Source organism: Fundulus heteroclitus, chromosome 20, assembly GCF_011125445.2.
Source record: "Fundulus heteroclitus isolate FHET01 chromosome 20, MU-UCD_Fhet_4.1, whole genome shotgun sequence".
Classification (NCBI taxonomy): domain Eukaryota; kingdom Metazoa; phylum Chordata; class Actinopteri; order Cyprinodontiformes; family Fundulidae; genus Fundulus; species Fundulus heteroclitus.
In genome coordinates this window covers 33,077,168-33,089,832 of record NC_046380.1, presented here as the reverse complement: position 1 = coordinate 33,089,832, position 12,665 = coordinate 33,077,168, and the positions used below count along the sequence as shown (strand labels likewise).

Below are 12,665 nucleotides of genomic sequence, written 5' to 3'. Positions count from 1 at the left end.
ATTAAAAAAAACAATTCAACCATCTTAGAAATATTAGAGAAAGTTTGACAAATAGATCCAAACTCTACATCCCATGACGTAGCAGGGTTACCTACAGCTTTCAGAAGATTGTGAATTGGGAAGAGATTCATAAGGTGTAGACTCCAGCTGGAGTTGGTGCTTCAAGAGCCACCACACACAGATATATTCAGGGAATAGGCTACAACTCACTTTTCATGTTTTGAGCTACTCCATTGCTGCTTTAATTGACCAGCAGGAATCTGCCCTTCCCCATACTGCTTACAGTACTAAGACCATGGCATTACTTTAATTAGCCAGCAAATCTATGGAGGGTTGTCAAGAGAAAGTTGGGAGACATCAGACCCAGTGATGCAGACGAGCTAAAGGCCGCCATCAAAGCAACCTGTGTGTCTTCAAAAAACTCATTCAAGTTACGGCCTGATCGTCTCCATGGTGCAGTAATTCATGCAAAAGGAGCCCCAACCAAGTATTCAGCACCTATGATGTACCTATGATGGACTCATTTATCAGTAGTCCCACAAAGATCTTTTTTTTTTATCATTGCTAACGTTGGTGTTGGGTTTTGATTAGCTCTAAGCCATCATCAAAAGTAACAGAAGAAATTCTTCAATATTTATTCTAAATTCATAAGACATGGAGTAATGAGATTCACTTTTTGAAATCAGTCACTGATGTGTAATTCTGCAACGTTAAAATTTAAGTTAAAGGTACCTGTCGTTTTACACTGGTGATTGTAAATGTATTCGTTAAAGAAAGGGTCTTTGCCTACATGAGTTTGGTAAAACTCCTGTCAGTCAAAAGACCGGCTGACCAGGATTCCAGAGAACTAGCAAGTTAGGTTTCACTTATTATCCCCCGAACGTTAACGGGTAAATCTACAGTGTGGAAATAGTGCGTGTTTGCTTAATAGCTCGCCCGTTGAGCTGACAGCGCCTTCACCAGGCTAACGGATAACAAAGGATTACGTGGCTCCAGCCGTCAAATTAATCTCCCTGTTGTTTCTGCCTCTGAACATGTTTACAGAAGGTTCCTTTGCCCTCATAAGCACTTGAGTCGTCAAGCCCGCACAGCACATTAAGCAGCTTCATGCACATTGAAGAAAATCCCGCTTTACAACGCTCCACTGAGCTGGAGGTGTTCACATGTGGGAGGGTCTCCGGTTTAATTGGACAATAGAGGCGTTCATGAAAGCTGGTTTCATGTCATTGAAGAGCTGAGTCAATACGCCGTTGGCACAGGCCCCCGGTTTTCACCCCGGAGGACTGAGAGGAGCTATTTATGTATTTCTCTCCAGGGTCACGCTTATAAATCCAAGCTTGCACATGGTGGATCTTTGAAAAAAAAAAAATGGGAGAATGATGGGCAAAATTTAGATGGGGATTTCATTTAAATTTTTCTGTTTGCATGGAAAAGAAATGAAGAAGTACTCATAGCTTCAAAATATATAAACGTTTAAAAAAATTTGCAGATGTCTTCCAAGTTGGAGCAATCTCTGAAACGTTGATGCTCTTAAGCTTTGGAAACTTGTTGTGCAACCTTTTTGGATAGGACCAGATCTCAACAAAAAGCTAAAGCTTTGGATGTAAATGGTGGGTTTTAGATTTCCACTCAGGGAGCCAGAGCTCTTTATTAGTCTGCTATTCAGCTGGCAGTGGTGTAAAGTCTCCCCTCTGTGTAATGAGAGATTCCTCTGCGGCTGAACAGCAGTCAGGTACGTGGATCTGAGGGATCATGAAGGATAACCTTGCATTCTTTTCCGACTTAATATGTCCTCCAAAAGTGTGTTTACAGGTGTCTCTCTTTAATCTAATGGGTGCCGTTAGCTAGCACTTTGCAGACATCCAGGCAGAGTAAAGTAATCTTCACCGAGTGGAGATGCCATGAAGTGTTTTTGTCGCGTTTCACAGCTTCGGTGAGATGAAGGCCTGTCTTTAAAATAAAACTACTGGACGTTGCCAAGCTACGGCTCAACAAGGCCATGAATGTAACTCTGCAGAGTCCTCTCAGGGGTGTTTTCCGTTGTTCGTCGTCATGCGAGAGCTTCAGTCTAACTCGGAGCTTCTGCTCAGCGGTTACGGGGATCTGAATTTAATTTTCCTTCCAGCATGACGTATGTGTTCGCAACACTCCGACACGGGATATTTGTACAGAGCTTTGGCCTCAGGTAATGAAATGTAAACTCGCTGCAGGATCTGGACCGAAAGCTTCAAAATGGATTTCAAAACAGAGAGAGAAGCGAGGGTAGCCCGACCCGTTTCCCAAATAGACCTGAGCACAATTCAGACTGTTCCAGGCCAGGGTGGGGGCCAATAAAACTGTCAGCTGCTGACCTGATCACTAATCTTTGAATGATTGCGGCTCATCCCGTTTGCATGACTCACATTTTTTAACAAACAGTGTGCATCCATTGCAAAGAACATTTGCGGCAGATATTTATGGTCCCCCACCCCCCCCCCAAACATCCATCCATCCCCTTTGGATGGATAGGGGATGGATGGTTTTATGAGCAAATATCTTTAAAGTTCATGACATTCCCATCAGTCTAAGAGCATCTATTGTCTTCTGACTTATGACCCTTTTTATGGCTGCATGTTTTCTTGCCTCATTCTTTCCCTCTAAGGAAATGGAAAGTGAAGGATTATGGGAATTGGAACCAATGCGCAGGTCAGCCATGCTAACTGTTAAGATGTCCAGCCAAGTTTTTCGTATGCAACGACAATGTGCAGTGCTGGTTCACCGAAAACGGGGAGCAAATGGCTGATTATCACAGTGGGGCTGCGCCGAAGTATGTCTATTACCTTCAGCACTTGGTGTTTAAAACTAGACACGCTGCGCGCCAGTATTATCCACTTACACACTAATGTATGGGACAAACACCACTGGCTAAACGGTGGGTGCTTTCGAGGTATAATTTGGGATATTTTTTTGAAGGCAGGTTCTGTTGAAAGGTTAAAAGCAGTTAATCTCTCATCAGCAAAACATACGTCTTTGTTTCTTGATTTAGTCTAAATCCAAATTTAGAGGTCCACAAAAAAAATGTAAGCAAAAAAATGTGTAACGTGATCTAGATGTTTTCATTCAAAACAGAAAAGCTCCAATTATGCATTTTGCTTTTTTAAATATGTTTATAATCATGTTAAATGTTTTGACTTTGATTAGCAGAATCAATCTAAAATGTAGAATAAACGCCACTAAACTTGATAGTTTAAGTATTCATCAGCAGGTCAGGCATATTGTGCAGAAATCATGTCGGCTTTGTTTTGCTGTTCTGTATAGAGTAACACTGGGAGTAAAACCCGCTGATACTAACTGGATATTCAGCCAGGCTCAGGTAGCCAGCCTGGAGTCGGCTGCTTGTCAGTCAGACATGCTGCTATTCAGACAGGCTCCTCTTCAGTTTCCGCTAACTGACCGTCTCTCTCCACAAACAGCTAAATATGGGGTTCTTGTAAGCCAGGTGGAGAAGGAAAGTACCCTTTATTTAACCAGCTGGCCGAAAAAAAAAAAAAAAAAAAAAACTGTTCACAGGCCACACTTTCTGTTGCATCTCACTTAAAGGACTTTAAAGTGTAATGGTATGCCAAAAAAAAAAAAAAAAATCTCTGGTTTTGAATTTGTTACTATTTAAAGCCATCATTTACCCTGATAACACCAACTGGTCCATGTATAACGCCATACAACGTAAACGATTCTGTTTATTGACCTCGCAGCAGATCCGTTTCTGCTTGACTCAAAGCAAACTTCACTCAGTCATCTAGAAGGTTTCCCGTCCGCCGTGAAACCCCCGAGTTTTTCTCACCACGTGTTACTGTGACGAGTCGTGACTTTCGAACCGGCACTGTATCAAACCCACGTTCCCCCCAACCGCTGCACAGGGTGTGCTGCTGGGGGGGGGTGGGGGGGGGGTGCCAGAACGGCTCCCTGAACGTGTTGGGCTGTTAGCAGCGATAGAAACCAGCTGTGAGAAGCCATCTCTACTGTCACCCTTTTCCAGATTCCTGCCATTAGCTGGGGAACACACCTCCTTTCAGTACAGTTTAAATGTCTGCCCTGTCTTGGGCTTTGTCTGCTTTTGATTACAGTTATTATCACAAGCTGCTTCTCCTGCTTCTCGCCGTCTTTGTACATGTCTGCATGCGTGTATCTGTCTTTTGATCTTCCCTCCCCGGGGCAGCGAGCCTTTCACCTCCAGATTCTAACCCTGCTGTTGTTGGAGGCGTGTTTTGTCATTCATCATCGGCTCTACTTGTGCATGTGTGTGTGTGTGGGTGTACAGTACGTGCTCCAGTCACTCTTTCATGGACAATATCCCAGCAAACACAAGGGGAAGCCAAGCAAAGCAGAGCAGGAGGAATTAGCTAGCACCCCTATCAAGAGCTGTAAAATCATCCCAGCCCCGAATACAACTGCACAACGCTCCTTTACTGAGACGCCGGCTGCCGCTGATCAGGACTTTTTAACGCTCCAGGCTCACAGTCTGATTCAAAGACGTGTTTTTAAAGCATTACGGGCCTATATTGGGCCTCGGCTCACCAGCTCCTGTCTGCAGGATTCAGGTTAATCTGTCAGACTCTGCGTTATTGGCAAAGACAGGGCTGAGACCTCCAGGTCAGTAAATCCATTCAGGAGACCAGTGGGTCATCGAGACAGACACAACCCAGTCAGCAAGTATCGATCGCAGGTACCGTTTCTATGGGGGACCACAGCTCTGATGTGGATTTTGTAAACAAATTCCTCCATAAAAAAAAAAAACCTCTCCTCTTTAGTCCATCTTGTTGGCATCCTTTTAATTTTCCGTTTAAAACCTTGCAGGGCCCCCTGCGCCCCTTCCGCTGCCCTTTGTTATACCTCAGCCCTGCAGATACAGTGTAATAAAAAAAGGGGGGCTGTGATGAACAACTTGGAGATGACACCCATTGTCTGCTGTGGAAATGTGAGGAATGCAATTTGGAACTATTCAGATTAGCATTAATCTGCTGCAGCACATGTGCACACACACACACACACCGTGTTCATTTAGGTTAATCGCTGCTTTGTGTGTGTGTGTGTGTGTGTGTGTGTGTGTGTGTGTGTGTGTGTGTGTGTGTGCACTTTTGACAGGTTAGTGATAGATTCCCATGTCAATGTGCAGAGATGGAGGAGTGGGGTTCCATTAAGGCTCCACTGGTGGACCATAAATCACAGTGATTGTAAACTGTGTGTGTGTACGTTTCTGTGCGTTTTTTGGCTTGCTGTGGTAAAACTAAACCCCATAGTTGTACTTTTTTTTTTAGCTCTGAAGTCATTTTAGTTTTGATAATAATTCACCTAGTTTGTGCAATAATTAACTTTTTTTAATTGGGGGATTTGCGTTTAGGATGCAACGTTTTGGGGATTTACCACCGACTGTGTCAGTGATCTGAATCCAAAATTGTAAAATGATCGCCTCTGAGTAATTATTCCAGGTCAAATACAAAACGAACAAAAAAAATCAGCTTTTTTTTATTTTCACCATTTTCCATTTAATCTGCAGGTGAAACATAAAAGAAACAACCCTTTGTTGATTATTTATCAGTTTTATTGAAGACTACTACCTCTAAGAACCTGCAGCACATTTTTCTCTTTTAAGATCTAAGGCTTAGAGAAAAAAATCTGAATCGGTCAAAATCATACTCGGTAGGTCAAACTTCAAAGAAGACTGTAAATCCGGCGAGGAAAGGCCTGATCTGTGCATATCTGCTCATTGTCTTTAACAATTTCACAGACAAAGACTGTATCTAAGTATAGAGAAGCACCAACTAAGCGACCAGAGATCAGAAGCGGTGATCTATGGGTGGAGTCCCAGTATTTTCTGCTGATTCGGCAGGCGGCGGCTCAAAGAAAATCAGTATTATCCAGGAAAAGCCTAATGATTAGCTCTCTGCTTGCAACAATAAAAGCACAATTTTTGACCATATTACAGATGCACCACTTAGTGGCAAGAGATCAGAATGGGCCATTTTTCCTCTGATAGGCTCTGACTGATGATCAGCAGGTCACTAAAAGCAGATTTTTTTTCCCTCTTCATTAAATACCTCAAACTAAGAACTCCCACCATTTTCATCTCATAAATGCATCAACCAACGACATTTACTTTGATGTGCTTTTTTGAGTTTTGTTGAAATCAGATAAAGGTTGGGGACATTTAGAGTCAATGTGACTCCTATCTTTTCTGTTGCATTAAACTCCACAACCTTCAAGCCGGCACGTGTTTTTTTCTCGTTTGGGAATCAGCAGGTCAGGCGTAAGAATAAAGATCTGGAAACCGGCATAGGCCAGGAAAAGTCTGAGCTGTGTTTTCAACACTAAATAGATTTATTTTATCGTACAGACTAAATGACAATCACCTTATGCGGCAGAAAGCTAAAATGGTTACGGATCAAACATAATTTAAAATTCAAGCTGGTGGTGGAAATATTTAACCCTACATGCCATTATTTTTTTTGGGGGGGGGTTTCTCAGATAGTTTACGTGCTACAGTAGTGTTATGATTTCCCATCCCTCTCATCCTCCGTGTGCTGTCTGCAGGTTCATCACTACTACAGCTCCCTGCCGGAGGACAAGGTGCCCTACGTGAACAGCCCAGGAGAGAAATACCGCATCAAACAGCTACTCCATCAGCTCCCGCCCCATGACAATGAGGTGAGAGTCCAGACCGACCCGATCGCCCTCCCCCGCCTCCATTTATCCATCTACCCCTCCCTCCCCCACCACCACTCCTCTTTCAGGCCATTACAGAGATAAGAGGGGGACGGAGGGGAGACGCGCAGGAGAAATGGGGGGGCTGTCTCGTTAATGGACGCGAATGAGACGGAGCGATGTTTGCAGCCACTTATTGAGATTTGTTACATTAATAAATCATTACCACGAGCCGTCCTGAGAGGTAGCTCCTTAGAAGATTAGCACGCTCTGCCATAATTGCTTCATTTTCCCACAACTTTTACCACCGTGGCCTTGTTTGGACGTGGCAGATAATCCTGTCTACTTATCTGACTGACAATAAAAAACCAAAACAAAAATAAACATGTTTTAAATGCTCACAAATCTCCAATGACAGCTGTGATCTCAGAGGTCAAAAATAGCTCGACTCCGATCATGAGAAATTCGCTGACTTCAGCCCATAACGTGAACTAGAGCCTCAATTATTGAAAAGATTGCACAAAACGAGATGTTTAAACCTTTAATGCACTTATTATGTTCCATGTGTTTATCATATAAATATATATATATATAAAATGTAATATTGATTAATTAACTCAACCTAGTTTATCGTTGTAAAGAGAAAGTGCCTATATTAATATAAACCGAGGGTTGAAAGACTTCACTATAATATGAATATGCGTGGAAAACTTGCAGTATTTTAAATGAGTAGTTAGGAAAGGGATACTTTGTAAAACTTATCAGTAATGTTCCTTTCCCTGCTCTAGACAGGTTGTAGAAAAGTGAATAAGCCATCAGGGCGGTGAAAGGCTCTGAGCTTGAAACAACCTCCAGCCCCGTTTTAGTTGATTTTCCACGTTTAAAACAACTCAAGCTGCCGTTGTTTATACCTATGGGAAATAAAGGTATACGAGCAAATATTGACTGTCGTTAATATTTCGTCCCCATATTCTTCCTCCATGTCACTATGAGAACATACATGTGCTCACCCTGCCAGTCTTATCAGTCCGCCTCATCAGCTGTAACTCATCGCTCTGCTCTTAAAGCCTGTCAGGAACGGGCTAAACATTTTGGTTTTGGTCATCTTTGCAGCTGCATGAAAGATGGCACATTCCTGTGTTTTTCCAGGCAGTGATGATAAAGCGAAACCCTGTTTACGGCATGCCGTTGGTTGACATTGGTGAGGAGTCAGGGATAGGACAGGATTGTTGAAGGACTGTACTGTAGGAATGTGAAAGGAAGCAAGAGGAACAGCAGTGTGGTCCAATGGGCAAAGGGAGAGAAGAACCACCAAATGTCCTTCTGATGCGTGAAATACATTGAGCGGCTGAACCTGGTGCAGAAACAAACACTTTTGCTCGTATTTAATTTACAAAATGCATTCAGACAGCAAGCCGGACACCGCAGCTTATAAATAAAACATTCCGATTGTTTTTGAAGATGGTCAGAATCCTAACAGTTTAAAGAAGAGTTTTTTTTTTTTTTAAACGAGGACTGTAACGCGTTGCTTTATTCTTCCCTTACCAACCTTTAACTCCACAGAGCAGCGCACGCCATCCCAGCAAGCTGATCCCCTGATGTGTCATGTTTGTGTCTAGGTGCGCTACTGCAACAGCCTGGACGACGAGGAGAAGCGAGAACTCAAGCTCTTCAGTAGCCAAAGGAAACGGGAGAACCTGGGTCGCGGCAACGTGCGTCCGTTCCCCGTGACAATGATGGGGGCCATCTGCGAGCAGGTAGCTGATTTAAAAAAAAATAAATAAATAAATTTTACACACCGAAGGCATAATTTAAGAGCTGCGTTTCATTCTTAAATTATGTGACGGGGGGTATATAGAGTGTAACGCGGTCAACGATGTGTCGTGGACCGAAAGCTAAGAACCGTGCTACTGACAGATGGAACGGTCTGCTGGCATCTCCTGTGACGTGTGGGACAGCTGCTTTGTGTTGACACGTGAAGGACAGGGCCGCAGCACCAGTGCGGCTTTTCCAACAACACCCCGACCGTTTTATGTCTCACCTCGCAGTCTTCCCCTGTGGTCCTTGCTGCAGAGGTGTGTCTGCGTTTTTCTCTCCGCCATGCCGGCCGTCCAACTCCATTCGTTTTGATTTAAAATGACGTACTGCTTTTGAGAACTAAGCCAGCGTTTAAATACCCGTTTTTTTTTTTTTTTTGTTTTTTTTCTCCAGTGTGCCATTAAATGGTCGGTATACTGCTTACATGCTCTCCTTTAGCCTGCTTATGGGACTAGTGAGTGTAATGGAGCGTTCCTTTTAACAACAAAGCTGCATATTTCAGCACTGGCTGTGTGGAGAACAGGTTGAACCAAAGTGGAATGGTCCACAGTGTGTACGCGTGCAGTTGCTTTAGCTTTTGTGATCCTTTGGTCCGCAGTGGGTCCTTGAAATTCTCCATAGATGCCATGAAAACTGACCTTAACTGAGGCCAGTGTGGCCTGCTGTCCTTTTTATTTGTTGTTTTGGGTTCTTTTGTCACTACCCAGATGAGTCGTCAGCGCGTTTTAGGAGTAATTGTGGTTGAACGGCAACTTTAGGCACGCGTTACCGTTGTTCCGCGTTTTCTGTTTGTGGATCAGGGCTCCCAAGTTGGTTCTCTGGTGTCCCAAAACCTGATAAATGGCTGAATAGCCCTGATAGACTGACAGACGTTGTCAGTCAGTGAGTTTGTTTATGATCTGTTTCTTGAGTTTTTGCTGATCAGGTGAGTATATGTTGCTTGAAAACTTCCTTTTTTGTATATATTCAGGTGATCTTCGTCTCGTAAATCCAGGGGTTGTTCTGAAACACATAAGCGTGACAAAAAGAACAGAACTCTGTAAGGGGGCAAATATGTTTCCCCAGTTTTGTAGATAACCTGATCACAACGTAAACCTCGGGCTATTCTTACCCGGCCCTCTAAATCTAAACGCCAACCTTGACATCGGCCTCGTCACTAATACTTTGATGTTTCTCTTCCAGTTTTTCCTTCACTAAAGCCCCCATTCTCCCTTTTATCCTGCCGTATATCTCTCCATTTTTATTCCACCGAGGTCACCTCACAGCTCCTCCATCTCCGTGGTCAGTCAAGTGTATTGGATTTGCAGCACCTGGCTGCTACTTTTCTTCTTAAATCCTGCAGAAGCAGCAGGAGCGGGATTAGTTTTTTCCTAATACTGTATAAGCAGTCGTGCAGGGTTAAACGTGGAAGAATAAATTCACAACAATTAATTTTATTTTTCTACTTCTCTTTCCAGTGCGGAGGCCAGATAAACGGCGGCGACATTGCTGTTTTCGCATCGCGGGCCGGCCACGGCGTGTGTTGGCACCCCGCCTGCTTCGTGTGCAGCACCTGCAAAGAGCTCCTGGTGGACCTCATCTACTTCTACCAGGACGGGAAGATCTACTGCGGCCGGCACCACGCGGAGAGGCTGAAGCCGCGCTGCACCGCCTGCGACGAGGTAGGAGCACATAGACGCAACATGCCGGCACACCAGATGACCGCTTATAAATAGTTACAGATGTAACAGTGTCTGAAAGCCTATTTATAAAGCATTTACACACACGGGCCGCCTTAAACAGCTGTCGCATGACGCTAACGGGCTTTCCCGTTTAATGGGGTCAGCTTCCAGTGGGCTGATCTCCTAAACACTAACGCTAAATTGCTTAACTGTGCAAGTGGGAACGGGGACACGGCAGCACTTTAGAGGCGCCCCGACGGTTTTAACAGCAGTTCAATTAAAAGCAAATGTACCACCTGGATTGCACCAAGTCCCCACTCAAATTAGCCTCCTTGCTCAAGTCAGACACAAAGAGGATGATCTCAGAGTTTGAAACGGCCGAAGCAAAGTGGAGCGTTTAGCTCTTTGTGCTCCCGTTCAGCACCGAGTCATAACCCAGCCTGTGATCACCCATCATCTCTCTTTACTCTCCCTCCTCAGATCATCTTTGCGGATGAGTGCACCGAGGCGGAGGGCCGGCACTGGCACATGAAGCACTTCTGCTGCTTCGAGTGCGAGACGGTGCTGGGGGGCCAGCGCTACATCATGAAGGAGGGACGGCCCTACTGCTGCTCCTGCTTCGAGTCTCTCTACGCCGAGTACTGCGACTCTTGTGGCGAGCACATCGGTATGCTAGTTCTGGACATGATTTCAGCACCGCTTGACGGAACAGTGTCAACCGTAGCATTTCAGGCTGGGTGGAAAAGGAGCTAGAAGGTAGCTGAAGTCCAGGGGAAAGTTTTGCTAGACGTTCAAATAGCCTAAAGAAGTGTAACTGGGATGTGGAAGGAAAATAACATTTTGAAAAGTGCGGTGTCGGTGGTATTTTTACCATTTTTACTTGAAAATGGATGTTGTTCATCTAATTTGGTTGAATGAGATCAGAAATCCTTTATTGTCCCACAATGGGGAAGTTCAGGAGCAATTAGGAAGGCTTTAGCTGGTCCAGATTTGAACCATTTTAAAGAAACACGAGGAAAGGATTCATCATTGAGCTTTACGGAGCTGGTTGTGACACACGTATCTTAAAGGTCTTGCTGCTATCACTGCAGCAAAAGGTAGTTTCATAAAGGCGGGGTATAAAAAAAATTATCATTTGTAAACAATCTCAAACAATATATTTGTGATGCACTATGTCGTCTTGGTCTGTCACATAAAATCACAACAGAATACTTCCTGAATTTGTAGAATTCAGAAAATGTACAACGCACTGGATCAGGGCTGTTTTTCTAGATTTCAATCAGGTGTGGCTGCAGTGTTGTAAGCATTGATATGATCATCGCCAGGAATCCCAGCAGTGAATTAAGCCCATCTTTTTTTTTTTTTCTGGCTTATTTGAATTATTTGCCAGGCAGGATGCTGTAAAGTATTTAACTAAAAAAGCACTGAACCACCAGACGCTGCATTATAAACAGATGGCAATCATTAACAAATAGCTGCTTTTCTTCCCCCCATCGACTGAAAACGTTGTGCAAAAAGCTGTGTGTTTATGCAGTTCTGGGCAAGCGCTCTAATGAGTTTGCCACACAGCACTTCAGTTTCCACCTCTTAGTCCATTTTCTCAGTCAGCAAGCTACTTAAAAAGGTCCTGCATTTCACATAAAATGGCATATTTAGAAAGCCATTTAAGGACTTCTAAATTTGTGAGGGGTTTTAAACATTTGAATGGGTGGGATTTTACGTGACCCTTGTTGTTTTTCTTGTTTTTTTTTTTCCTGCAGGAATTGATCAAGGCCAGATGACATATGACGGGCAGCACTGGCACGCCACCGAGGGCTGCTTCTGCTGCGCCCGCTGTAAACGCTCGCTGCTCGGTCGGCCTTTCCTGCCCAAGCAGGGGCAAATCTTCTGCTCGCGCTCCTGCAGTCTGGGGGAAGAACCCAACGGCTCTGATTCCTCTGACTCGGCCTTCCAGAGCGCCCGATCCACCAGGGAGTCCAGGCGCAGCACCAAAACGTCGAAGAGCGGCGGGGGCGTGCAGCCGGAGAGGTATTCGGGCGAGGTGGACCCTCTGTCTTTACAAATGGATCTGCTGAGCCTCTCCAGCCAGACGGCCAGTTTGACTCGTGATCCGCCTTCCTGGCAGAACCAGGAGCAGACGGGGGACGGTTACGGCTACGAGCCGCAACCCGATCCAAGCGCCGAGCCCACTCCTCTCCAGCTTCTCAGCCAGTGCAACGTACGAAGTTCCTATAACCCCACTTCCCCCGGACAGAGCAACCTACAACATGATCACAGGATCAATGAGAACGGTGCTTTAAAGCGGCCCCCCATCTCAGCTATGAAGGGCCAGTCTCCCAATGAGAGTTGGATCCAGCAGGCAGCTCCTGAGGAGTACTACCCGCCCAAACTGAGGACCCAAAAGAGTTTAACCGAGGTGCACCACAACGGCTTTTCCTCAGACAAGCGATCGATCAGTTTTCACGGGTTTCAGAGGGACAGAGACGGGGGGTCTCAGATAACTGCTCA

At 44.7% G+C, this 12,665-nt stretch overlaps 1 protein-coding gene across 1 annotated transcript in view; it reads left to right on the top strand.

Annotated features, from left to right (window-relative positions):
• Window positions 1-12,665, top strand: part of prickle2b (prickle homolog 2b) — a gene marked incomplete in the record, with an annotated part of 170,789 nt that overhangs the window by 145,885 nt on the left and 12,239 nt on the right. Inside the window, 3 exon segments of the mRNA XM_036151847.1 lie at window positions 6,568-6,681; window positions 8,298-8,435; window positions 9,954-10,164. Coding sequence (XP_036007740.1) covers window positions 6,568-6,681; window positions 8,298-8,435; window positions 9,954-10,164 — 463 coding nt within the window.